This window comes from Oncorhynchus masou, chromosome 29 (assembly GCF_036934945.1).
Source record: "Oncorhynchus masou masou isolate Uvic2021 chromosome 29, UVic_Omas_1.1, whole genome shotgun sequence".
NCBI lineage: Eukaryota > Metazoa > Chordata > Actinopteri > Salmoniformes > Salmonidae > Oncorhynchus > Oncorhynchus masou.
The window spans coordinates 82,088,474-82,116,062 of NC_088240.1; the positions used below are offsets into that span (position 1 = coordinate 82,088,474).

Below are 27,589 nucleotides of genomic sequence, written 5' to 3' on the forward strand. Positions count from 1 at the left end.
TCATTTTTTAAATCATATCAGCAGTTTATTGGAAGCCTTTTCAATGGGAATCACCATGGTAACACTTAGAAGACAAACTAACAGAGAGCATGTTAAAGCAACAAATCTGACACGTTTACAATAACAGTCATGCCCAAAGTTAGTCATTCAAATGCCTACCTACATACTGTAGTCCTACAGCAATATTACCCAGCATCCAAGTTTATGTTCTAGATTATTCATATTTACATTTCTGCCTGTCTAGGATTTCTGACTCTGTTTTAATGCAACACACCGACTCTTTTAAAGCTCGATAGAGACAGATAGGATTGTTGGTCAAATTGATCCACACACAGTTCTTTGAGAAGACTAGCTATATACTTGACTGTGTGTTTGGGTCCTGAACCGTGGGGCCCATAGTCTATAGTTCAGGTACTCAGTCTGATGGGTTAGCCAACTCTGTAAAGTCACACATTTAAAAACAACTCAGAAAACACCTATTAGATTTCATAGAGATCATCTAAATATGGTCATTTATACCAGTTAGCAACTGGTCTGGATACAGTCACAACAGCCGCCCTGAGTCAAAATAACATACATCATCTCAAGGACGAAATAACACTCTCAAAAAGGAAAAACAAAACAACAATCTATAAAACATTTTTTTGCATGAAAAATCGCTTCAATGTCCAATCACTAATAGGCTACTGAAATAATTTCATCAAATCAAATCATTGCTCTCTGAAATGACAAAAATATATTTATTCAACAAGTGAAGCATTCAAAGTAATTTCCTCTCATGTTATCAATGCATTCTCATGTGTCTGTGTCTCTAAGTTTGTGTGTCTGTGTCTCTGTGTATGTGTCTCTGAGTGTTTGTGTGTCTGTGTGTGTTTGTGTGCGTGTCTGTCTACTTCTGTATGCATGTTTCTTTGTCTAATTATCTGTCAACATGTACGGTGCAGTTCAGAGGGAGTTCACCGGGAGTCCACAGAAGGCAGGTCAGAGGTGAACAGCTCCTTGTATAGAGGAGGGAAGACAGAGTGGACGGTGAGCGGGTAGCGCTGGCTGAACCAGTGCAGCTTCTCCACATGAAGACTGCACAGAGACCGCAACACTGACACCTTCTGGTAGAGCTGGGGACATCACACACACAGCTTGTCAATGACAGTTCTACACACTGTCCAGTGATGTCATAGAGGGTAAACACCAGTGGTGGAAAAAGTACTCAATTGTCATACTTCAGTAAAAGTATAGATACCTTAACAGAAAATGACTCAAGTAAAAGTTAAAGTCACCCAGTAAAATACTACTTGAGTAAAAGTCCAAAAGTATTTGATTAAAAATATACCCAAGTATCAAAAGTAAATGGAATTGCTCAAATGTTCATAGGTATCAAAAGTAAAAGAAGAAACCATTTCAATGTCCTTATATTAAGCAAACCAGATGGCAACATAAAAAAAAACATTTACAGCTAGCCAGGGGCACACTCCAACACTCAGACATCATTTACAAATGTAGCATTTGTGTTTAGGGAGCCCGCCAGATCAGTGGCAGTATGGATGACCAGGGATGTTCTCTTCATAAATGTGTGAATTGGAACATTTTCCTGTCAAAATGTAACGAGTACTTTTGGGTATCTGGGAAAATGTATGGAGTAAAAAGTACATTATTTTCTTTAGGAATGTAGTGAAGTAAAAGTAACAGTTGACAAAAATACAAATAGTAAAGTAAAGTACAGATACCCCCCAAAAAACTACCTAAGTTGTACTTTAAATATTTTTACTTAAGTACTTTACACCACTGGTAATGCTCTCCACTCACTACTCCGTCAAACTTAAATGAATGAGTGTGTGTGCGGGTGTTTATGTGCAAGTGCTTGTGTGTGCGCGTGTATGTGCAAGTGCCTGTGTATGTTACCTTGTGCTGAAGGCTCTCCTGGTTGTCTCTGCATAGCATGTGGCTGAGGCATGCCTCCAAGTCTCTTCTCATTCTATGTACTCTGCCTCTATCCTCAAGACAGGGGCGATCTACACACACACACACACAAACAAAAATACACACAAAAAAAATATTAAAAGAGATAAAAATAGATAATTTTATACCATTAATCAGCTTATTATGTTCTGTGACTTTACAGATTTATGACTCCATGGATCTATGACTATGACTTTATGGATCTATGACTTTATGGATCTATGACTATGACTTTATGGATCTATGACTATGACTCCATGGATCTATGACTATGACTTTATGGATCTATGACTATGACTTTATAGATCTATGACTATGACTTTATGGATCTATGACTATGACTTTATAGATCTATGACTATGACTTTATAGATCTATGACTATGACTTTATGGATCTATGACTTTATGGATCTATGACTATGACTTTATGGATCTATGACTATGACTCCATGGATCTATGACTATATGGATCTATGACTATGACTATATGGATCTATGACTATGACTTTATGGATCTATGACTATGACTCCATGGATCTATGACTATGACTTTATGGATCTATGACTATGACTTTATAGATCTATGACTATGACTTTATGGATCTATGACTATGACTTTATAGATCTATGACTATGACTTTATAGATCTATGACTATGACTTTATGGATCTATGACTATGACTCCATGGATCTATGACTATGACTTTATGGATATATGACTATGACTCCATGGATCTATGACTATGACTTTATGGATCTATGACTATGACTTTATGGATCTATGACTTTATGGATCTATGACTATGACTTTATGGATCTATGACTATGACTTTATGGATCTATGACTATGACTTTATGGATCTATGACTATGACTTTATGGATCTATGACTATGACTTTATGGATCTATGACTATGACTCCATGGATCTATGACTATGACTTTATGGATCTATGACTATGACTTTATAGATCTATGACTATGACTTTATGGATCTATGACTATGACTTTATAGATCTATGACTATGACTTTATAGATCTATGACTATGACTTTATGGATCTATGACTATGACTCCATGGATCTATGACTATGACTTTATGGATATATGACTATGACTCCATGGATCTATGACTATGACTTTATGGATCTATGACTATGACTTTATGGATCTATGACTTTATGGATCTATGACTATGACTTTATGGATCTATGACTATGACTTTATGGATCTATGACTTTATGGATCTATGACTATGACTTTATAGATCTATGACTATGACTTTATGGATCTATGACTATGACTTTATAGATCTATGACTATGACTTTATGAATCTATGACTATGACTCCATGGATCTATGACTATGACTTTATAGATCTATGACTATGACTTTATGGATCTATGACTATGACTTTATGGATCTATGACTATGACTTTATGGATCTATGACTATGACTTTATGGATCTATGACTATGACTTTATGGATCTATGACTATGACTTTATGGATCTATGACTATGACTTTATGGATCTATGACTATGACTTTATGGATCTATGACTATGACTTTATGGATCTATGACTATGACTTTATGGATCTATGACTATGACTTTATAGATCTATGACTAAGACTTTATGGATATATGGCTTTACGGATCTGTGACTTTACGGATCTGTGACTTTGCTGATCTATAACTTTATTGTACTAAGATTATCTGCAGTATCATTTTACAGAATGTGTGTACATTTGTGTGTCTTACCTGGGTTAATGAGCACCAGTGAGCTGAAGAGAGCCATCTGCTGCTCAGTCAGTCTCAGGGCACACATTCTGTGAGTGAAGTCAAACACCGCCACCATCAGATCACCACAGCCTGGAACAACACATTTAGCAGAGTTAGCATCACTAAGACTAGGAACCAATTGGCAAAGTTAATATGAGAATGTGTCCTCCGTAATTATTGGGACAGTGAAGGATTTAAAAAAATATTTTGGCTCTATACTCCAAAAGTTTGTATTTGAAGTTAAAGTTCAGAAGGTTAGACACACAAATATCATACAGCCTCCACATCAACGTAGAAGTGTTAGCAAACATATTCTATTCTTTACAATAAAAGTGACTCCAAAATGACACAAAGCATCATTTACCATTAATTTCTATTGGGCACAAAATAATCTGAAACACAACCAAAACAAACAGCAAATGCATCCTATAAATGTTTTGAGTCACAAGCTTGATGTAATCATTGTGTGCTATGAATATGGGACCAAGTACTTAACTTTTTAATATTTCAATACACATATAAGTGAATTCGTCCCAATAATGTTGGTCCCCTAAAATGAGGGTGGTATGTACCCTCAAATTAAAGAGGGCAGTCTGCACTTTAACCTCAGTCATTGTTTGATTTCAAATCCAAACTTTTGGAGTATAGAGCCATAAGAATAAAACATCCTTCACTGTCCCAATAATTATGGAGGGCAGTGTAGCATCCATTCAACAGCTAAGACTAGGAACCAATGGACTAACCCAGAGACTTGAAAAGTTCACTGTAGCATCCATTCAACAGCTAAGACTAGGAACCAATGGACTAACCCAGAGACTTGAAAAGTTCACTGTAGCATCCATTCAACAGCTAGGACTAGGAACCAATGGACTAACCCAGAGACTTGAAAAGTTCACTGTAGCATCCATTCAACAGCTAAGACTAGGAACCAATGGACTAACCCAGAGACTTGAAAAGTTCACTGTAGCATCCATTCAACAGCTAAGACTAGGAACCAATGGACTAACCCAGAGACTTGAAAAGTTCACTGTAGCATCCATTCAACAGCTAAGACTAGGAACCAATGGACTAACCCAGAGACTTGAAAAGTTCACTGTAGCATCCATTCAACAGCTAAGACTAGGAACCAATGGACTAACCCAGAGACTTGAAAAGTTCACTGTCGCATCCATTCAACAGCTAAGACTAGGAACCAATGGACTAACCCAGAGACTTGAAAAGTTCACTGTCGCATCCATTCAACAGCTAAGACTAGGAACCAATGGACTAACCCAGAGACTTGAAAAGTTCACTGTCGCATCCATTCAACAGCTAAGACTAGGAACCAATGGACTAACCCAGAGACTTGAAAAGTTCACTGTAGCATCCATTCAACAGCTAAGACTAGGAACCAATGGACTAACCCAGAGACTTGAAAAGTTCAGTGCTGCCAAACTTCCCATCGAAGAAGACGGTGCTGTTCTCTGTGTTAAAACACCTGCTCATTCTAACCAGAACCACCTCCATCGATCCTGAGAGAGAGATGGAGAGATGGAGAGAGGGAGAGAGACAGAGGGGAGGGAATATTTAATAATGGCAATGTGCACTTCTTACAGGAAAACTTTTCTTGAGAGAGGACAGTGTAGTAAGTGGTGATTGACAGGTGGATTCGGCTCACCAGTCTTGAGCAGGGTGATCTGGTCGTTCTGTCCAAGCCCACGGAACCCTGGGATGCGTTTGGCAAACTCCACCACGAACTGTACCGCTTCAGTCAGCCTCACGGCACAGTGCTGCCACATCTCATCTACTGACTGGAGGGAGGGAGGGAGGGAGGGAGGGAGGAGGGAGGGAGGGAGGGAGGGAGGGAGGGAGGGAGGGAGGGAGGGAGGGAGGGAGGGAGGGAGGGAGGGAGAAACAAGAGAAAAAGATAAATGTGAGGGGAGCGGGAATACCAAAAAGAGGTGAGAAGGAGAAGAGAGAGACAAGATGTCTTCACATCTGGTGCGGCAGGTAGCCTAGTGGTTAGAGCGTTGTACCAGTAACTGAAAGGTTGCAAGATCAAGTCCACGAGCTGACTAGGTAAACATCTGTAGTTCTGCCACTGAACAAGGCAGTTACTCACTGTTCCTAGGCCGTCATTGAAAATAAGTATTTGTTCTTAACTGACTAGTTAAATAAAGGTCAAATAAATAATAAAATGAAAAACTTAATTTCAGGGGTCAGACTTCTTTTAACTTATTAATGAAACTGACTGATGATTTACAAGAGACCAGTGATGTGTTGGTACAGTACCTTGCTCTGGTAGGCATGGATCTCCTCTCTGCTGAACAACTTCCATCTCAGAGCCTGTAGTTCCTCTAGTCTGAACTGACTGGTGTCCCTATGGGACTGCACGATACTGTCACACAGCCCCTCTATGTGTAGCAGGGAGGTGGAGGGGGGGTAAGGGCAGTAGGGGTCTTCTGGGTCATACGATCTAATTCCCATCCCTATCGTCTGGTCAGGAGATGCCTGACGGGAGTCGAACCCTGAAGAAGACGGAGTGAGAAGGAGGAAGGGGTAATAGATATTAAACAGTGCTGGTCTGATTATGTGTTTCGAGTGTGTGTACAGTATGTATCCACTGCTTTACCTCTTTCGTCTGAGTGCCCACTACCAGGAGACACACAGCAGCCCTGGTAGGCCAGACCTGGAGCCTGGGACTCGCCTGGGGAGCACACCAGGTAGGGGGGCACATCGGTCGGGCAGGGTGGCAGCTCTGGCTCTCCAGGGAAGGAGTAGGCCGGAGCCGGGGCCTGGAGCAGGTGGGGTGTCCGGAAACGGCATGCCTTGCTGGGGTCGGGCAGGGCGGGCTGGGCCTCTGCCTGGAGATGCAGCTGCTGCTGCTGACGGTGTCTCTCCACCTCGGCACGCAGAGACTCCCGCTGACGTTTCGACATCCGACCAAACTTCACCGCTGGGGAAACAAAAACAGTTTGTGGTGGAGTTGAGTTGAATTACCCTCATATAAAGTTAAATAAATAAATAAAAAATAAGTAAATTGACATGAAAAGTGTGTATTTATTCAACCTTTACTTTACCAGGAGACATCTTTTTTTATGTGTGTGCGTGTCTCACCATCCCGGCTCATGCCCTGGGTCACACACTTCTGCAGTCGGCAGCTCTGGCAGCGGTTGCGGCTGGCTCTGTCTATAGGACAGTTACTCTGTCTGGAACAGGAGTAGGACACGGACGGCAGCTGGCTACGCCGGAAAAAACCCTGAGGGGGAGAGAGGACCATTGACATAACCAATGAAACCCCTGGAAATAAGTCATCTGACCACACGGTTAGTTATGTCTGTTTGGTCAGAAAGAAATCAGGTGTGTAGTGCTGCAGTCTCACCTTGCAGCCCTCGCAGGTGATGACTCCATAGTGAACTCCTGATGATTTATCACCACAGATCTTACAGGGAATCACCTCAATCTGAGCTACACACACAATAACACACACATTACAGTTCACACACATTACAGTTAACAGTAACACAATACAGTTAACACACACATTACAGTTAATACACACACATTACAGTTAACACACACACATTACAGTTCACAGTAACACAAACACTTGTGGACTATGTTGGCCAGCAGAGCCAATGTAGCCAATGTCCAAACCCAGATCTTTCAGAACTACAGTGTGAGCCCATTCAGAACTGCCTATCAAGGAGACTTAGGGAGACTTAGGGAGACTTTGGGACACTTAGGGAGACTTAGGGGGACTTAGGGAGACTTAGGGGGACTTAGGGGGACTTAGGGGGACTTAGGGGGACTTAGGGGGACTTAGGGAGACTTAGGGAGACTTAGGGGGACTTAGGGGGACTTAGGGGGACTTAGGGAGACTTAGGGGGACTTAGGGAGACGTAGGGGGACTTAGGGAGACTTAGGGGGACTTAGGGAGACTTAGGGGGACTTAGGGAGACGTAGGGGGACTTAGGGAGACTTAGGGGGACTTAGGGAGACCTCTTTAAGGAATACCTAGGATAGGATAAAGTAATCCTTCTCACCCCCCCCTTAAATGATTTAGATGCACTATTGTAAAGTGGCTGTTCCACTGGATGTCATAAGGTGAATTCACCAATTTGTAAGTCGCTCTGGATAAGAGCGTCTGCCAAATGACTTAAATGTAAATGTAAAATGTTAGGGAGAAGAGAAAGTGAAATATAGATGATGGTAAAGAGAATTGAGGGCAGGAAAGGGAAAGAGAAACCTAGACTGCAGAGAGGTAACATTAACACAAAATCAGACTGAGGAAGTTGGTTGACCACACAAATATGGAGTGGAAAACGGGTTTTTGGTCTGTGTACGTGAAACCTGATTACGTGACACCTGCGTTGTGTGTGTTCAGGTATGTCAGTATATCTATCCCACTGAGGTTTGACCATTCCCCTAACAAATCAACAACACTTCACATTGAACACACACAAACACACATATTGCAACTTTGCTACAATAATACGGGCTTGTTAAAAAGAGACAGTTTGCTTGGTTGTCATCAAACGTTGCAATCAGAGTGAAAGAATGAACACTCTGTTTTCCTCTCATTAGCATTTCTTACATTGTTAAAAATGAACCGAATGACATCAAATACACAGCGACAGACAGAAGAGACAACAGTAGATGGGGAATATTTGCGAATGGAGAGAGGAGGAGGAGGTGAAGGTGTCAACCTCAGTCTTTTCAAGTGGTTAAACTGGCTTCTCTTTTGCTCTGACTATCCTTCTTTCATCTCACCTCTCGCTCTCTCCATCCCTCTCTCTCTGTCTGTCTCATAAAGGATAGTGCTGCCAGTAATAGAGTCTTTCATCTTGGTTGATGCTGCCAGGAATGTCCAACCCCCCCCCCCCCCCTCCCACCCTCTTCCTCCCCCCTCCTCATCATTCAACAAATCATACATTATTACATTCAGAACATATGAAAATAAATACGCTATTTTGTCGTGATTTTAGAGTTCGGGAAGAGCGTTTGTCTTTCTTTTTGTTGGTGTGTGTAAGTTAGTTTGTCAAACGGTGAGACAATCCCTTGTGTTTACAGTACAGCAATTAATTGTGTGAAATGTGTGTGAGTGTGTGTGCCCTCTTTTCAGATGCCACAGGAATCTCCCAGAGGCCGTAAGAGAGAGCAGTCAGCGGTGAAACTGAGAAACCCCCTGCACATTTACATTTACATTTAAGTCATTTAGCAGACGCTCTTATCCAGAGCGACTTACAACTTGGTGAATTCACCTTCTGACATCCAGTGGAGCAGCCACTTTACAATAGTGCATCTAAATCATTAAGGGGGAGGGGGGGGGGGTGAGAAGGACTAAACTGCACATCTGATAAAATACACACTATACTGCACATCTGATATAATACACACTAAACTGCACATCTGATATAATACACACTAAACTGCACATCTGATATAATACACACTATACTGCACATCTGATATAATACACACTAAACTGCACATCTGATATAATACACACTATACTGCACATCTGATATAATACACACTAAACTGCACATCTGATATAATACACACTAAACTGCACATCTGATATAATACACACTATACTGCACATCTGATATAATACACACTAAACTGCACATCTGATATAATACACACTATACTGCACATCTGATATAATACACACTAAACTGCACATCTGATATAATACACACTAAACTGCACATCTGATATAATACACACTATACTGCACATCTGATATAATACACACTAAACTGCACATCTGATATAATACACACTAAACTGCACATCTGATATAATACACACTAAACTGCACATCTGATATAATACACACTATACTGCACATCTGATAGAATACACACTATACTGCACATCTGATATAATACACACTATACTGCACATCTGATATAATACACACTAAACTGCACATCTGATATAATACACACTAAACTGCACATCTGATATAATACACACTAAACTGCACATCTGATATAATACACACTAAACTGCACATCTGATATAATACACACTATACTGCACATCTGATATAATACACACTAAACTGCACATCTGATATAATACACACTAAACTGCACATCTGATATAATACACACTATACTGCACATCTGATAGAATACACACTATACTGCACATCTGATATAATACACACTATACTGCACATCTGATATAATACACACTATACTGCACATCTGATAGAAAACACACTGTACTGCACATCTGATAGAAAACACACTAAACTGCACATCTGAAAAGAGTAACCAACTATAACCCTAAAGACTGCATGCAGGGTATTGTCTATATGCAGTAAAACAACTGAACAACACTTCATGAAGACTGACTAATTGTGTGAGAATGTTAATGGGAAAGTGGATAGACAGAATGGATGGGTGGGTAGATGAAACAAGTAGAGTGACTGCCTGCAAAACTGTAAAGAGAGAGAGCTAAAGATAGAGAGAGCAAGAGAGAGAGAGAGAGTGTCAGTGGTCTCTGTTCTTTTCTCTCTCAGTTCTGATTCTCAACCTCAAACAACAGGAAACCAACCTGACCCACAACCTTTCACCGTTGACGCACATACACACATGTATGTTTCTATCTTTTCCATTCATTTGGGATTGAGGACCAGTATGTACTGCAGGGCTGTATGAGGATCAGCAATACCATAGACAACTTATGGTGTGGGATGTGGACTCATCTCCACATTAGATCATTGATGATTGAAAACACTTCGGAATAATTTGCAACTGCCACAGCAAACTGTGTTTCCATCTCGGTCCCTGTCTCTCAAACTCACCCTCTATCTCTCTATTCTCTTTCTTCATCTTATTCTGAAGCCACATTGCTGATATTGGTCGATTTCCTCTATGTGTCCTTTATTCTCATATCTCTCCACCTACAGACCACAGGCCTCTAGATAAATCTCTCTCTCAAATATATCTATAGATCTCCATCACCTAGACCAGTCAGTGATCTTCTGTGATGTGCACAGCAGCCCTATCTTTAACTGTTACAGGCATCTCTACCCCAGGCAGCCCTACCCATCTAGTTAAGCTCAACAGCTAACCTGGCTAACAGCTAACCTGGCTAACTGCTAACCTGGCTAACAGCTAACCTGGCTCCAACTTCATCAGAGCCGTCATTTACCCAGCCTCCTTCACATCTGTTGATAGCACTAGTGGTGTTATTGCTGGAGCGGATGAAGAGCGATGGCAGCTAGCTAATATAACATGACCTCTTACACTTCTGTCTCCTCTGACTAGTTACCATGGTAGTGTCTCCTACGGCACTATGGGCCTGGGACATCCTACACACTAACAAACAGCAGCTCGTCAAGGGATGGCAGGTGGATCCATGTTACTGTTCTCAACCTTTACTTGACTTTTCAATCTCCCCTCAGTGTAGTAAATTATGATATGGTCTCGACCGTTACTTACATGAGTTCTCAGTCCCCCCTCATCCCATCCCTGATCTCTTTATCCGAACCAGCTATAGACCAGATACAGAAAAGAGAGGGAATTACTGATCTAAATGAAGAAAGAAAAGCGGGAGAGAGAGTTGAGAGAGAGAGATAATAGAAGATGAGAGTAACAGTGAGTGAGAGAGAAGTGACTGGTAAGGAGAGAGGGAGAGTGGGGATAGCGAGGGAGAGCAAGAAATACTGTAGAGAGAGTGAGAGAGATAAATGTTATGCAACACTAGTCCACAGATACATAATTTATAAATCGGCAGGTAGGGGTGCTATCGAGCAGCTAGATGTTCTTTACCATTCGGCCATCAGATGTCCCACCAATGCTCCTTATAAGACACATCACTGCTCTCTATACTCCTCTGTAAACTGGTCATCTCTGTTTACCCGTCGCAAGACCCACTGGTTGATGCTTATTTATAAAACCCTCTTAGGCCTCATTCCCCCCTACCTGAGATATCTACTGCATCCCTCATACAACACCAGTTCTGCCAGTCACATTCTGTTAAAGGTCCCCAAAGCACACACATCCCTGGGTTGCTCCTCTTTTCAGTTTGCTCTAGCTAGCCACTGCAATGAGCTGCAACAAGCACTCAAATTGGACAGTTTTATCTCAATCTCTTCATTCAAAGACTCAATCATGGACACTCCTACTGACAGTTGTGGCTGCTTTGTGTGATGTATTGTCTCTACCTTCTTGCCCTTTGTGCTGTTGTTTGTGCCCAATAATGTTTGTACCATGTTTTGTGCTGCTACCATGTTATGTTGCTACCATGTTGTTGTCATGTGTTGCTGCCTTGGGTCTCTCTTCATGTAGTGTTGTGGTGTCTCTCTTGTCGTGACGTGTGTTTTGTCCTATATTTATATTTTATTTATTTATTATTTTCAATCCCAGCCCCCGTCCCCGTAGGAGGCCTTTTGTCGTTTGGTAGGCCATCATTGTAAATAAGAATTTGTTCTTAACTGACTTGCCTAGTTCAAGGTTCATTCATAACCCTTGACTTATTCCACATTTGGTTGTGTTACAACCTAAATTCAAAATGGATTACATATAATTTATTTTCACACATCGACACACAATACCCCATGTTGACAACGTGTAAATATGTTTTCAGAAATTCTTGCAATTTTGAGGGAAATGCAATAGAGAAATATCTCATTTACATACAGTTGAAGTCGGAAGTTTACATACACCTTAGCCAAATACATTTAAACTCAGTTTTTCAAACTTCATGACATTTAATCCTAGTAAAAATTCCCTGTCTTAGGTCAGTTAGGATCACGACTTTATTTAAGAATGTGAAATATTAGAATAATAGTAGAGAATTATTTCTTACAGCTTCTATTTCTTTCATCACATTCCCTGTGGGTCAGAAGTTGACATACACTCAATTAGTATTTGGTAGCATTGCCTTTAAATTGCTTAACTTGGGTCAAACGTTTCATGTAGCCTTCCACAAACTTCCCACAATAAGTTGGGTGAATTTTGTCCCATTCCTCCTGACAGAGCTGGTGTAACTGAGTCAGGTTTGTAGGCCTCCTTGCTCGCACACACTTTTTCAGTTCTGCCCACAAATGTTCTATAGGATTGAGGTCAGGGCTTTGTGATGGCCACTCCAATACCTTGACTTTGTTGTCCTTAAGCCATTTTGCCACAACTTTTGAAGTATGCTTGGGGTCATTGTCCATTTGGAATACACATTTGTCACCAAGCTTTAACTTCCTGACTGATGTCTTGAGATGTTTCTTCAATATATCCACATCATTTCCCTTGCTCATGATGCCATATATTTTGTGAAGTGCACCAGTCCCTCCTGCAGCAAAGCACCCCCACAACATGAGGCTGCCACCCACATGCTTCACGGTTGGGATGGTGTTTTTCGGCCTCCCCCTTTTTCCTCCAAACATAATGATGGTCATTATAGCCAAACAGTTCTATTTTTGTTTCATCAGACCAGAGGTCATTTCTCCAAAAAGTACCATCTTTGTCCCCATTGTGCAGTTGCAAACCGTAGTCTGGCTTTTTTATGGCAGTTTTGCAGCAGTGGCTTCTTCCTTGCTGAGCGGCCTTTCAGGTTATGTCGATATAGGACTCGTTTTTACTGTGGATATAGATACTTTTGTACCTGATTCCTTCAGCATCATCACAAGTGCAAATCAATTCTGGGATTGATTTGCAATTTTTGGACCAAAGTTCGTTAATCTCTAGGATACAGAACGCGTCTCCTTCCTGAGCGGCATGATGGCTGCGTGGTCCCATGGTGTTTATACTTGCATACTATTGTTTGTACAGATGAACGTGGTACCTTCACGCATTTGTAAATTGCTCCCAAGGATGAACCAGACTTGTGAAGGTCTACAACAATTTTCTGAGGTCTTGGCTGATTTCTTTGGATTTCCCATGATGTCAAGAGAGGCACTGAGTTTGAAGGTAGGCCTTGAAACACATCCACAGGTACACCTCCAATTGACTCAAATTATGTCAATTAGCCAATCAGAAGCTTCTAAAGCCATGACATAATTTTCTAGAATTTTCCAAGCTGTTTAAAGGCACAGTCAATTTGTATGTAAACTTCTGACCAACTGGAATTATGATACAGTGAATTATAAATTAAATAATCTGTCTGTAAACAATTATTGGAAAATTACTTGTGTCATGCACAAAGTAGATGTCCTCACGGACTTGCCAAAACTATAGTCTGTTAACAAGAAGTTTGTGGAGCGGTTGAAAAACTAGTTTTAATGACTCCAACCTAAGTGTATGTAAACTTCCGACTTCAACTGTAAGTATTCACACCCATGAGTCAATACTTGGAAAACCTTCCTGGTCTTTGTGGTGGAATCTGTATATGAAATTCACTGCTCGGCTGAGGGACCTTACAGATATGTGTGGGGTTAAACACTATTATTGTACACAGAGTGAGTCCATGCAACTTATTATGTGACTTGTTAAGCAAATCTTTACTCATGAAATTATTTAGGCTTGCCATAACAAAGGAGTTGTATACTTGACTTAAGACACTTCAGATTTTCATTTGAATTAATTTGTAAAAATGTCAAAAAACACAATTACACTTTGACTTTATTGGGTATTGTATGTAGGACAGTGACAAAACATCTTACTTGAATCCATTTTAATGTAACAACAACATGTGGTGTGAATACTTTCTGAAGGCCCTGTATTATACGTAAAGAGAGTCAAATCAAATACAGTGAGGTTGTGATGGTTTCCACGACTATGTTCATTGAGCTAATGCAGAAGGGCAGTAGAAAGCCACTATCAGAGGCTATGCCGCCTAACAAAAAGGGCCTTTTATATAAAATGTCCATTGGCCTTCACAAGGGGTTGAATATCTCTGAGCAGCGAGTGCCATTCAGCACCTTTCCATTGTCTTTGTATAAAGTCCCCTGTCAGCATTCTGCATTTTGCTCTGTAAACGGACAAAAAACCTCAACTTTCCTCCACCGGAAACACCCCGCTAAATTACACCCTCCAACATACAGAGATGCATGACAAAGAGAAGACGGAGCATACGGTTATCCTTAGAGAGTAAGAGATTTACTTGAGATAACATTGGAACATTGTGTGAATACTTTGAAATAAAATCTCAAATCTAATCGATGGCACACTGACATGTTTCAACCTAAAATAACTCATGTTGCATCAGGTTTTTCTGCCAAAAAATGTTGGTCTAGATAACAATTACATGATATGATTTTTATTCATATAAATATGAATAGATTTCTTATTTTTTGACAAGCAGTATTTGGACAAATTTGACTATAAAATGTTACAAAGGGAATAAGAAATGTTTATTAAATATGATCAAAGAATAAAATGGCTATAAATGTAAATATATTTTGAGTGATTATTGATCCTTAGTTACTTACTTCTTGGTAGATATTGAACAATTTGCTATAAATGAATCAATTCCACATTTGACAAACCTTAATATGAAATATTACAAAATATAGAAGCAAATATCATAATTAGAATGAAAATACTTTAAAGTCAACATCTGAGACTAAGAAATATATATACTGTAAATGTCAAATACGTATCCATCACACTTTAACCTTAATATAAAGCTCTTAATGCTTTACAATTAAAACATTGTGCTATAACATATTTATAATACTAATATAACTTAATTAGTTAAGGAATCTCTGGAATTTAAGACACATTTAATTTCATGTATTTTTCAAGGTTTATTGTGCTGTTTGAGACCGATTTAATGTAAGGTATTTGTTATTGGTAGGTTATTGAGCGGTGATAGCTGATGGGGGGACAGTATGCCTCAAAATGGAAGTTGTGCATCACCCAGATGGGTGCTATATTGAAAGTGGATGTGGAAACTATACAATTGAAAGCGCTTTGAGAGATAAATAGTGTAAAACAACATTTTTATGCAAGATAATCCTAGATAAATAACACTGTTTTTTTACAGTATTGCCATGAAAATTCTCTACATGACAAGCTTGAAGACTACATCTTAAATTAAATGATAACCATCACACTGAATTTGTTTTGAGTGGAGCATCTGAATAGTTATTTTGGAAAGTGTCATTTCTGAGTAATACCATGCTGTCTAGTATGTAAAATAACTGAAATCTTCACAATCAATAACAAAGGCAGTTTACGTATTTCAACATAAGCATTTTAGAAAGGCTGTTTTGAACCCCAGAGTCCAAAGGAAACAATAATGAGTTGTGAGGTAAACCAAGTAATGGTGATGGGTGTGTGATCGTGTGACTGTGTGACTGCTCTCTTTCATTTGTCATGTTTGGGGGTGAATGTGTTACTTCAGATTTTGGTATCAACTTTGAAGTAAAGTGAGGTGCTTGGGAAGTGTGTATGTGTGTGCAGCTGTATGTACGCCCAAAAGGGTAAGGAAAGTGTTTTGAAGTAAGAGAACATCAATCTGAACAGGAATCCCCCAGAAGCATCAGCAGACTGTTTGTGAATGGAGAACGCCGCCTGAACCAAGCCTATATGGCTATGGTGGTGGGCCACTGTCTGATGCGTTCCACAGGGATGCTGGCCCATATTGACTCCAATGCTACCCAAAGTTGTGCCAAGGTGTCTGGATGTCCTTCGGGTGGTGGTCCATTCTTGATACACACGGGAAACTGATGAGTGTGAAAACCCCAGCTGTGATGCAGTTCTTGACACAAACCGGTGCACCAGGCACTTATTATCATACTCCGTTCAAAGGCAATTAAATATTTTAACTTGCCCATTCGCCCTCTGAATGGCACACACACAATCCATGTCTCAGGGCTTAAAAATCCTTCTTTAAAATGTCTCCTCCCATCAATCTACACTGATAGAAGTGGATTTGACAAGTGACATAAGGGTTGGTAGCTTTCACCTGGTAATGTTTTGAACACTCAGTGTATATCACACTACCACACACACACACTATGGCACCAACCACAGAGGGGCAGCTGTGCTACGGTGTGTGTGTGTAGCAGAAACAGCCCAGAAACACCACCACATGTGAAGGAGATGCTATCTGATACCATCTGCATCCAGATGCCAGAATACCAATATAGAGTTTCCAAACCTAAATCCAGCAAACAGGAGAATACTGTCTACACAAAGTACCACAGGTGCATAACAGAGGTATAATGTTGATGTTGGCACCACAGAGAAACCTGTGTGTGTGTGTGTGTGTGTGTGTGTGTGTGTGTGTGTGTGTGTGTGTGTGTGTGTGTGTGTGTGTGTGTGTGTGTATGTGTGTGTGTGTGTGTGTGTGTGTGTGTTTTTTTTTCAGCACAGGTGCAAACGTGTGCAAATACTAGCGATCCTGGCATAACCACACTGCATGCTCATATAACTAGCACACACATAACACATGGGCATGAACAGACAGGCATATTGACACATAACCACAACACAAACACAAACCATAACACAAACACAAACACTTACTCAAATGAGTCTTCTTGGACACAGTGTCTCCTGTAGTAAAGAAAAGACAAGTTAAATTCTGCTTGAACACAAGACACACTTCCTCTCTCACATCTTAGTTCAATGCTCTACTATAGCTTCAGCCCCATGTCCCTCATCATCCCAACTGGGCTCATCTCAGTCTCTCTGACAGAGGAGGACTGAGTCTATGTTTCTCTGGCAATAACAATAGGGCTCCCGAGAGACGCAGCCGTCTAAGGCACTGCATCTCAGTGCTTGAGGCGTCACTACAGACACCCTGGTTCAATTCCAGGCTGTATCACAACCGGCCGTGATTGGGAGTTCCATAGGGCGGTGCACAATTGGCCCTGCGTCGTCCGGTCTTGGCCGGTGTAGGCCGCAAATTGTAAATAATAATTTGTTCTTAACTGACTTGCCTAGTTAAATAAAGGTTACATTTCAAGTAAAAATAACAGAGGAGGACTGAGTGCCTACACAGTCCCTATAGCGCCATATGGATGTGTAAATAGAAACTGGTGCAGAGGATGCTCTAAGAGGACCATCTCACAACACAGTACGGTCTCATGCCAAACTCACTATCCCTCTCTCCCCGTCTTCCTACACAGTCCCTGTTCCTCTCTCTTGTGTTACATCACAGACTGTGAGTGGTAGTTCTCGTGTGTCACATCACAGACTGTGTGAGTGGTAGTTCTCGTGTGTCACATCACAGACTGTGTGAGTGGTAGTTCTCGTGTGTCACATCACAGACTGTGTGAGTGGTAGTTCTCGTGTGTCACATCACAGACTGTGTGAGTGGTAGTTCTCTTGTGTTACATCACAGACTGTGTGAGTGGTAGTTCTCGTGTGTTACATCACAGACTGTGTGAGTGGTAGTTCTCGTGTGTCACATCACAGACTGTGTGAGTGGTAGTTCTCGTGTGTTACATCACAGACTGTGTGAGTGGTAGTTCTCGTGTGTAACATCACAGACTGTGTGAGTGGTAGTTCTCGTGTGTTACATCACAGACTGTGTGAGTGGTAGTTCTCGTGTGTTACATCACAGACTGTGTGAGTGGTAGTTCTCGTGTGTCACATCACAGACTGTGTGAGTGGTAGTTCTCGTGTGTCACATCACAGACTGTGTGAGTGGTAGTTCTCGTGTGTCACATCACAGACTGTGTGAGTGGTAGTTCTCGTGTGTTACATCACAGACTGTGTGAGTGGTAGTTCTCGTGTGTCACATCACAGACTGTGTGAGTGGTAGTTCTCGTGTGTCACATCACAGACTGTGTGAGTGGTAGTTCTCGTGTGTCACATCACAGACTGTGTGAGTGGTAGTTCTCGTGTGTCACATCACAGACTGTGTGAGTGGTAGTTCTCGTGTGTCACATCACAGACTGTGTGAGTGGTAGTTCTCGTGTGTCACATCACAGACTGTGTGAGTGGTAGTTCTCGTGTGTCACATCACAGACTGTGTGAGTGGTAGTTCTCGTGTGTCACATCACAGACTGTGTGAGTGGTAGTTCTCGTGTGTCACATCACAGACTGTGTGAGTGGTAGTTCTCGTGTGTCACATCACAGACTGTGTGAGTGGTAGTTCTCGTGTGTCACATCACAGACTGTGTGAGTGGTAGTTCTCGTGTGTCACATCACAGACTGTGTGAGTGGTAGTTCTCGTGTGTCACATCACAGACTGTGTGAGTGGTAGTTCTCGTGTGTCACATCACAGACTGTGTGAGTGGTAGTTCTCGTGTGTCACATCACAGACTGTGTGAGTGGTAGTTCTCGTGTGTCACATCACAGACTGTGTGAGTGGTAGTTCTCGTGTGTCACATCACAGACTGTGTGAGTGGTAGTTCTCGTGTGTCACATCACAGACTGTGTGAGTGGTAGTTCTCGTGTGTCACATCACAGACTGTGTGAGTGGTAGTTCTCGTGTGTCACATCACAGACTGTGTGAGTGGTAGTTCTCGTGTGTCACATCACAGACTGTGTGAGTGGTAGTTCTCGTGTATCACATCACAGACTGTGTGAGTGGTAGTTCTCGTGTGTCACATCACAGACTGTGTGAGTGGTAGTTCTCGTGTGTTACATCACAGACTGTGTGAGTGGTAGTTCTCGTGTGTCACATCACAGACTGTGTGAGTGGTAGTTCTCGTGTGTCACATCACAGACTGTGTGAGTGGTAGTTCTCGTGTGTTACATCACAGACTGTGTGAGTGGTAGTTCTCGTGTGTCACATCACAGACTGTGTGAGTGGTAGTTCTCGTGTGTCACATCACAGACTGTGTGAGTGGTAGTTCTCGTGTGTCACATCACAGACTGTGTGAGTGGTAGTTCTCGTGTGTCACATCACAGACTGTGTGAGTGGTAGTTCTCGTGTGTCACATCACAGACTGTGTGAGTGGTAGTTCTCGTGTGTTACATCACAGACTGTGTGAGTGGTAGTTCTCGTGTGTCACATCACAGACTGTGTGAGTGGTAGTTCTCGTGTGTCACATCACAGACTGTGTGAGTGGTAGTTCTCGTGTGTCACATCACAGACTGTGTGAGTGGTAGTTCTCGTGTGTCACATCACAGACTGTGTGAGTGGTAGTTCTCGTGTGTCACATCACAGACTGTGTGAGTGGTAGTTCTCGTGTGTCACATCACAGACTGTGTGAGTGGTAGTTCTCGTGTGTCACATCACAGACTGTGTGAGTGGTAGTTCTCGTGTGTTACATCACAGACTGTGTGAGTGGTAGTTCTCGTGTGTCACATCACAGACTGTGTGAGTGGTAGTTCTCGTGTGTTACATCACAGACTGTGTGAGTGGTAGTTCTCGTGTGTCACATCACAGACTGTGTGAGTGGTAGTTCTCGTGTGTCACATCACAGACTGTGTGAGTGGTAGTTCTCGTGTGTTACATCACAGACTGTGTGAGTGGTAGTTCTCGTGTGTTACATCACAGACTGTGTGAGTGGTAGTTCTCGTGTGTCACATCACAGACTGTGTGAGTGGTAGTTCTCGTGTGTCACATCACAGACTGTGTGAGTGGTAGTTCTCGTGTGTTACATCACAGACTGTGTGAGTGGTAGTTCTCGTGTGTCACATCACAGACTGTGTGAGTGGTAGTTCTCGTGTGTCACATCACAGACTGTGTGAGTGGTAGTTCTCGTGTGTCACATCACAGACTGTGTGAGTGGTAGTTCTCGTGTGTTACATCACAGACTGTGTGAGTGGTAGTTCTCGTGTGTCACATCACAGACTGTGTGAGTGGTAGTTCTCGTGTGTCACATCACAGACTGTGTGAGTGGTAGTTCTCGTGTGTCACATCACAGACTGTGTGAGTGGTAGTTCTCGTGTGTCACATCACAGACTGTGTGAGTGGTAGTTCTCGTGTGTCACATCACAGACTGTGTGAGTGGTAGTTCTCGTGTGTCACATCACAGACTGTGTGAGTGGTAGTTCTCGTGTGTTACATCACAGACTGTGTGAGTGGTAGTTCTCGTGTGTTACATCACAGACTGTGTGAGTGGTAGTTCTCGTGTGTTACATCACAGACTGTGTGAGTGGTAGTTCTCGTGTGTTACATCACAGACTGTGTGAGTGGTAGTGAGAGAACATGGAAATGTGTTGCTGTAATTTAAGTCTTTGAAAAATAAGCAGGTAAAATAATTAGTCATATCAGGACAGTATCCATGACCACAGTAATGACACATAAATGTCCTCGTGCCGACTTACTAACCAATTAGACGCTTCAAAGATCTCTCATTTGGTTTCAAAACAACCTAAACAAGTAGTCATAGTTAACCATTTACATATTTAGACAAAAACTACCAACTATTTTGAAGACTGATTAGGCCCAACTTCCACATTGACATTTTTATAACTACATCACTTGTGTATTTTTACAATAAGTGATAATGCTGTGCAAGATGTTTTGAAATATATACATTATTATCTAAGTAAATGGTTATATTATATCACTTCTACAGCCCTGTAGAATCAGACGAAACGGTTCTATTCGGACTCCATTATGCTTCTAGAAGAACTAGAACAAAAATAAGCAGACACTTGGGGGGGCAGGTAGCCTAGCGGTTATGAGCTGGGGGGCAGGTAGCCTAGCGGTTATGAGTTGGGCTCTTAACCACTTGTTCAAATCCCCAAGCCCCTGAACCCCCTGAAAAATCTGTCCCTTGAGCAAGACACAACCCTGATTGCTCCTGTAAGTGGCTCTGGATAAGAGTGTCTGCTAAATGACTCAAATGTCAAATGTAAACTTGAAGAGCAGCTACAGAGTCAAATTGTTGGAGGTTTTGGAAAGAAACAGGTCCAGGATCTGGTGAGGATGTTGGAAATGCCAACAGGCTGAAACACAATGCACTATAATCATTCTGGAAAATCTATTTACATGATCACGTTTTGAGTTTAGAAATGAATATGACTGTGAGCGGATATGTTGCTGTTGCTGTACTTGAAGAGTTGGAGGAATACGGAAGGAGAATGGGGGATGAAAAAAAGCCAAACAAACATACTTCAAATGTAGGCTACAGTACAGTATATACACTCTCTCTCTCTCACACACACAGAGAAACGGTACTGTACCGAGTAACACACATTAAATCAAGGCCATCACTCCTACCTCGCATCATCTTCACTCCACTTCTCAGTCTTCTTGTCCCACTTTCACAAACTCTATTTCTCTCTCTCTTTCTTGTTGTCACCCTCAATTCACAATCACAGTCAAATTGTCACTGTCTTGATCTCTCTCTCTCCTCTCTTCTCTCTCTGTCTGTCCTTTCTCTTGCCGAGTGACTATCTTAGTGCACCTACAGCAGGGTTAGGCCTCAGAGTCTCCGCTAGTCACTGTCTTGATCTCTCTCTCCTCTCTCCTCTCTCTGTCTGTCCTTTCTCTTGCCGAGTGACTATCTTAGTGCGCCTACAGCATGGTTAGGCCTCAGAGTCTCCACTAGTCACTGCTCAAGCGCTCTGTCAGTCACACAGTGCGTGTGAAAGACAGAGGGCCTTTCCCCTTTCGCTCTCTCTCTTTTCATACGGTACTTTTTCCCCATTCTTTGTTGTGCGTAACCCCCTCACCTAGTCACCCTCAAAGCCTTAACCACTCTCTGTACCCACCAGTCCATCTCCCACAAATATACATTGAAACACAAAAAAGTTTTATTGGCATGAAAGGATATATACTGTACATCTCTAACATGTCTAGAGGATAGGACTGTACCCACAGCACAGAGTGACAGCCTAACTTGCCAATTGAGTATGGACTGACATCTGAAACAGCCAATAAAGAGAGAGCTTTCTGATGATACACATCCCATCATCGGTCTGATTATTATTCAAAGTGAAAACTAGTATCAAGAAAACCAACCAGACATTTTTCAATGTTCTCCCTACACTCAAAACTAACAGGTGTGTTGTAGTCAGGAGCAGAAACAGCCCAGAAACACCACCACATGTGAAGGAGATGCTATCTGATACCATCTGCATCCAGATGCCAGAATACCAATATAGAGTTTCCAAACCTAAATCCAGCAAACAGGAGAATACTGTCTACACAAAGTACCACAGGTGCAATTAACAGGTGCATAACAGAGCTATAATGTTGATGTTGGCACCACAGAGAAACCTGTGTGTGTGTGTGTGTGTGTGTGTGTGTGTGTGTGTGTGTGTGTGTGTGTGTGTGTGTGTGTGTGTTTTTTCAGCACAGGTGCAAACGTGTGCAAATACTAGCGATCCTGGCATACCCACACTGCATGCTCATATATCTAGCACACACATAACACATGGGCATGAACAGACAGGCATATTGACACATAACCAAACACACACACAAACACAAACACTTACTTAAATGAGTCTTCTTGGACACAGTGTCTCCTGTAGTAAAGAAAAGACAAGTTAAATTCTGCTTGAACACAAGACACACTTCCTCTCTCACATCTTAGTTCAATGCTCTACTGTAGCTTCAGCCCCATGTCCCTCATCATCCCAACTGGGCTCATCTCAGTCTCTCTGACAGAGGACTGAGTCTATGTTTCTCTGGCAATAACAATAGGGCTCCCGAGAGACGCAGCCGTCTAAGGCACTGCATCTCAGTGCTTGAGGCGTCACTACAGACACCCTGGTTCGATTCCAGGCTGTATCACAACCGGCCGTGATTGGGAGTTCCATAGGGCGGTGCACAATTGGCCCTGCGTCGTCCGGTCTTGGCCGGTGTAGGCCGCAAATTGTAAATAATAATTTGTTCTTAACTGACTTGCCTAGTTAAATAAAGGTTACATTTCAAGTAAAAATAACAGAGGAGGACTGAGTCTATGTCTCTCTGACACAACAGAGGACTGAGTCTATGTCTCTCTGACACAACAGAGGAGAACTGAATCTATGCCAGGATGATGCTGGGCCTCTGCGCACAGGTGTGTCTGTTGTATGAAATTGTTGTATGAAATTAATTGGTGTGGAAGAGCCTTGAGAAAGAGACAGTTGGGAGAGTAGGAGCTGACACAAGCAGAGTGTGGATGGAGTTTGAACTCTCTCTCAGGCACACACAGACACGCAGACACACACACACGCATATTTATACACACACACCTTGGTGAGTAAAAGACAGACACAGTTATAGTGGAGGAAGGTGGGAGTCTAGCTTTCTGACCACAATTGTGAGAAAGTTCATATTAGACTGGGTGTGTGTATGTGTGTGTGTGGGTTGTTTCCAAGCTGAGGTGTGTATTTTTAGTGTGTGTGCGTGTGTGTTGAGAGAGGGCAGGGGAGATAAGCATCACTGGGTGGAGGCAGACAGAGGCAGAGGTAGCCTGGGTCTTTGTGTCTGGGATAGAGAAGGTCTGCTGTGGCTGTCACTGCTTCCCTCTGTTTCCCCTCCTCATCAAATCACGTTTGCTTCATAAGCAGAACACAGAGGTCTGGTGAGAGCAGAGCACTTGACACACACACAGAAAACATACAAACTTAGACTCAGAAAACGCGGAGACACACACACACACACACTGCTGTTTGCGATTGTACACAAGAAGAAAGGATTTGAGTCGCTTTTCAACCTTCAGTGGACTAAGAACGTCAGCCATGCTGTCGGATTCATGAGTCAATTTCATGTGATTCCAAACTAAACTAAATCCTCAACCTAAGTGCTAATGATCTGATTCCAGTGAGAACTGCAGTGACACCTGACCCATGCCACTGAGTATCAGCCCAAACCACAGTGTGGGGACTATAAGAGGCCATGTTACACAAGACCAACATGAAGGAAATGGAAACCGCTATCTTCTTCCAACTCCTCAATGTGCTCTACTTTTCAAAAAGACTGGTCTGTCAGCATCAATACCAACCCATCTTATCTCTATCGCTCTCTTTCTCTCCTTATCTGTCTATCTCCCTTGCTCTCTCAATCGAATCAAACAGCAGCATACTGTCTTTTTCAATCAATGCTTTATCTGACAATGGACGTCTTGCTAAGATTTAGGCGGCACTATTTAATCAAAAGTGGTTTCCAAGGGTTTCTCTTCTCGCCGTCTCTCTATCCTACTCTGCATGGAGATATAGCAGCTGCAGGCTGGACAGTGACTGAAGAACACACACAGAGATAACCCCTGCATGTTACACACACACCCCACACACACTGTGATGTAATAAGTGAGCATTTACGTGTGTGTGACTGTGCGTGTTTGTACACAGTATAGAAGAGAGCAGCTCTGGTGCATAACCGTATAGCTATCATGATGTTCTGTCAATGAGTAACGGAGAGAGTAATATGCAGTGTCACGGCACCGTGAGAAAGGGTTGGAATGTGTTCTAAAGCCAGATAAGTATCTAGAGGACAACAGCGGCATCATTGCAGGATATATGTATCAGTGCACCCTCTCAGCCAGACCTGGTTAAATGTAGGGAATAAAGATGAAAATATCAATCTGAGTCTGTAGCCTATATTTAGCTGAGGTGTTCATCTCACCCCATGGAGAGCCCAGTGTCTGCTGATTCTTGTTATTGAATTTCAATTTGTGTCCAATTAAGACCTAGAGTAGACAACCAGGTGAGGGGAGCTTCTAACTAATCAGTGACCTTCATTGATTAATCAAGTACAAGGGAGGAGTTAAAACCCACAGACACCCGGCCCACCATAGAATGAGTTTGACACCTGTGGTTTAGGCCTGTTGGATGACGTCATTTAATGAATGACGTATGGAGTACGTGTGATAGAGACTGAAGGAATCTAAGTTGAAAGCCATGGTTTGATTTTAGACTGTGTAATGCTGGGAAATGCAGCAGGCCCAAAACAGGCCCACACAGCTAAGAGCTAATCCCTGGTTTTATAGAGGATTACTGCCATGTTTACCCTCAAGGAGAGTTACACCATCAGCTGGACAGCAGACGAGAGGTGAGTTAATGAGAGAGGGGGAGGGAGGGGGAGGAGGTAGGGAGGGAGGGGAGGAGAGTGAATGGGGTAAGAAGAAAAAGAGAGGGATAGGGAAGATGGGAGGAGGGAGAGTGAATGAGGCAGGATGTGAGGGGGAAGGCAGAGAAAGAACTTGGAGGGAGGGAGCCTTGGTGATCTGATAAAGACAGAGTGGGGGGGTAAGAGAGAGAGAATGAGACAACTAATGTGTAAGAGAGAGACATAGTGACGGGGATAGATAAGAGATAAAACGAGAGAAGGAGCTAAAGATGGAGAGAAACGGGAGGAGAAAGGGGAGAGATAAGCATTAGAATGAGGCTCTCTTAAAGGAGGGGACAGGGTGATGGGGGAGGAGGGAGAAGGGGACAGGGTGATGGGGAGGAGAGGGAGAAGGGGACAGGGGACAGGGTGATGGGGGGGAGAGGGAGAAGGGGACAGGGTGATGGGGAGGAGAGGGAGAAGGGGACAGGGGACAGGGTGATGGGGGGGAGAGGGAGAAGGGGACAGGGTGATGGGGGAGGAGAGGGAGAAGGGGACAGGGACTGAATACCAACACTCATACAGCACTTCTGTAATCCCTAGGTGTGCTCCCACTACACAATAGTCAATGCTATAGACTGGCAAACACGTGTGTCTGTGTGTGTGCATACATGTGCATCCACACACACACACACACACACACACACACACACACACACACACACACACACACACACACACACACACAGAGTATATTGCAATGTGCACACATACACATGCATTCACCTTTAGATGTGCATTAATTTATAATGCTGACCTGTGACCTTTTCATTTCACCCAATCCACAATGTATAGCTAAAACACTAATAGTTGCATCTGCAAATAATTGACATTGTGAAATGTAAATGACTGAATAGACTAGGCCTAGCCTACCATGACTACACATGAATACACTAGGCCTAGCCTATCAATAATCAAGACAATATATCTCACCTCTTTTGATTGGTTCTTCTGTATTGATGTGTTCGGGTGAATCGTGCTCCTCAAATTCCATAACTCCCCCGGTCAAAACAAACTGCGTGTGCTTGCACCTGGCTCTGACACACACTACGCCACTTCACACTCCTGGGACAAGCGTGTATACACACCCCTTTTTATTGTCTATTCTACCGCGCGTTTTGATATGCACTTAGTATGCAATGCACCATAAATAACTTCAAAAACTTTGGATCTTTAATTCTAAATATATAGAACTACCTGCTGTTCTAGAGGCAGGGACGGCGCATGCGCTTTAAAACATGCACTACCGTCTCTGTTAGAGTCAGTACGCTCATTTACTCTGACAACGTCTTTGTCATTTTGTCATTCTCTGTTGTCACTCTCTTTCTCTCTCCATATTCCGTATTGTCTTCACGTGAGGATAATATCAGCCAACTTAATTTTTGCAACGAACTTCCTTGTACAAGCAGTTCAGGCTACTCCGGTTTCAACCCGCTTGCTCTTTGCGCCCTGGCTGTCGTCCCGAGCTCCGCTCAGAGGTTATGTCACCAGGATTTATGTAATAACTCACGGCCGTTTGTTTGTTGCAGCGGGTCGGTCTTTATTATGTAGTGCCCGGTTAAAACATAGCCCAACCAACGAATTTTACCTAAATAAATATGAGGGCAGGCAAGCAAAACCCAAAACGTTTAGGCCTATATATTTGTCTGGAGGTTTTTTTCAGTAGCTTGACTTCTGTAATCCCTAGGTGTGCTCCCACTACACAATAGTCAATGCTATAGACTGGCAAACACGTGTGTCTGTGTGTGTGGATACATGTGCATCCATGCACACACGCGCAATACGGCCTATGGAAATATGAAGAAGAAAGAAAATGTGTCATTATAGACTCATTATCAAACGTTTAATTTTATTTTATTGCTTTACTTTTCGGTTTTAATTACGGTCATTAATAGAAGCGCATGTAGTCTCCAGCAGTGTGCATGGTAAAGGGTTACCAAGAACCGGTTTACCCGTTACATAATCTACAACGCACTGAATTATCCGATGTAAACAAAGTACTGTATTTAACCACTACA

General features: G+C 42.3%; 1 protein-coding gene across 3 annotated transcripts; it reads right to left on the reverse strand.

Annotated features, from left to right (window-relative positions):
* LOC135520747 (nuclear receptor ROR-gamma-like) lies at positions 1 to 27,124 on the reverse strand. Of its 3 annotated transcripts, XM_064946517.1 has the most exons (12): positions 26,505 to 27,124; positions 22,976 to 23,005; positions 17,150 to 17,179; positions 7,099 to 7,184; positions 6,834 to 6,975; positions 6,349 to 6,672; positions 6,009 to 6,244; positions 5,395 to 5,527; positions 5,141 to 5,248; positions 3,717 to 3,827; positions 1,900 to 2,009; positions 1 to 1,115 (listed from the first exon to the last, which is right to left on the reverse strand). In XM_064946517.1, exons 1-12 carry the CDS (start codon positions 26,563 to 26,565, stop codon positions 957 to 959), a joined length of 1,530 nt encoding a protein of 509 aa, XP_064802589.1. In that variant the 5' UTR covers positions 26,566 to 27,124; the 3' UTR covers positions 1 to 956. The 3 variants fall into 3 exon arrangements, with proteins under 3 accessions (XP_064802589.1, XP_064802590.1, XP_064802592.1); XM_064946518.1 differs by lacking the exons at positions 22,976 to 23,005; positions 26,505 to 27,124 and adding an exon at positions 21,753 to 22,136; XM_064946520.1 differs by lacking the exons at positions 17,150 to 17,179; positions 22,976 to 23,005; positions 26,505 to 27,124 and adding an exon at positions 21,753 to 22,136.
* Positions 27,125 to 27,589: the final 465 nt, after the last annotated feature.

What these genes read in the sequence shown, in the direction of transcription:
- LOC135520747 (XM_064946517.1), bottom strand. Translation starts at nt 26,565, where the DNA reads ATGGAATTTGAGGAGCACGATTCACCCGAACACATCAATACAGAAGAA. An exon ending in GTCCAAGAAGACTCATTTGA is followed by an intron (nt 7,185 to 17,149) that starts GTAAGTGTTTGT and finishes TTGTGTGTGTAG; the next exon opens with CTCAGATTGAGGTGATTCCC. An exon ending in TGAACTTTTCAAGTCTCTGG is followed by an intron (nt 3,828 to 5,140) that starts GTTAGTCCATTG and finishes GTGTTGTTCCAG; the next exon opens with GCTGTGGTGATCTGATGGTG.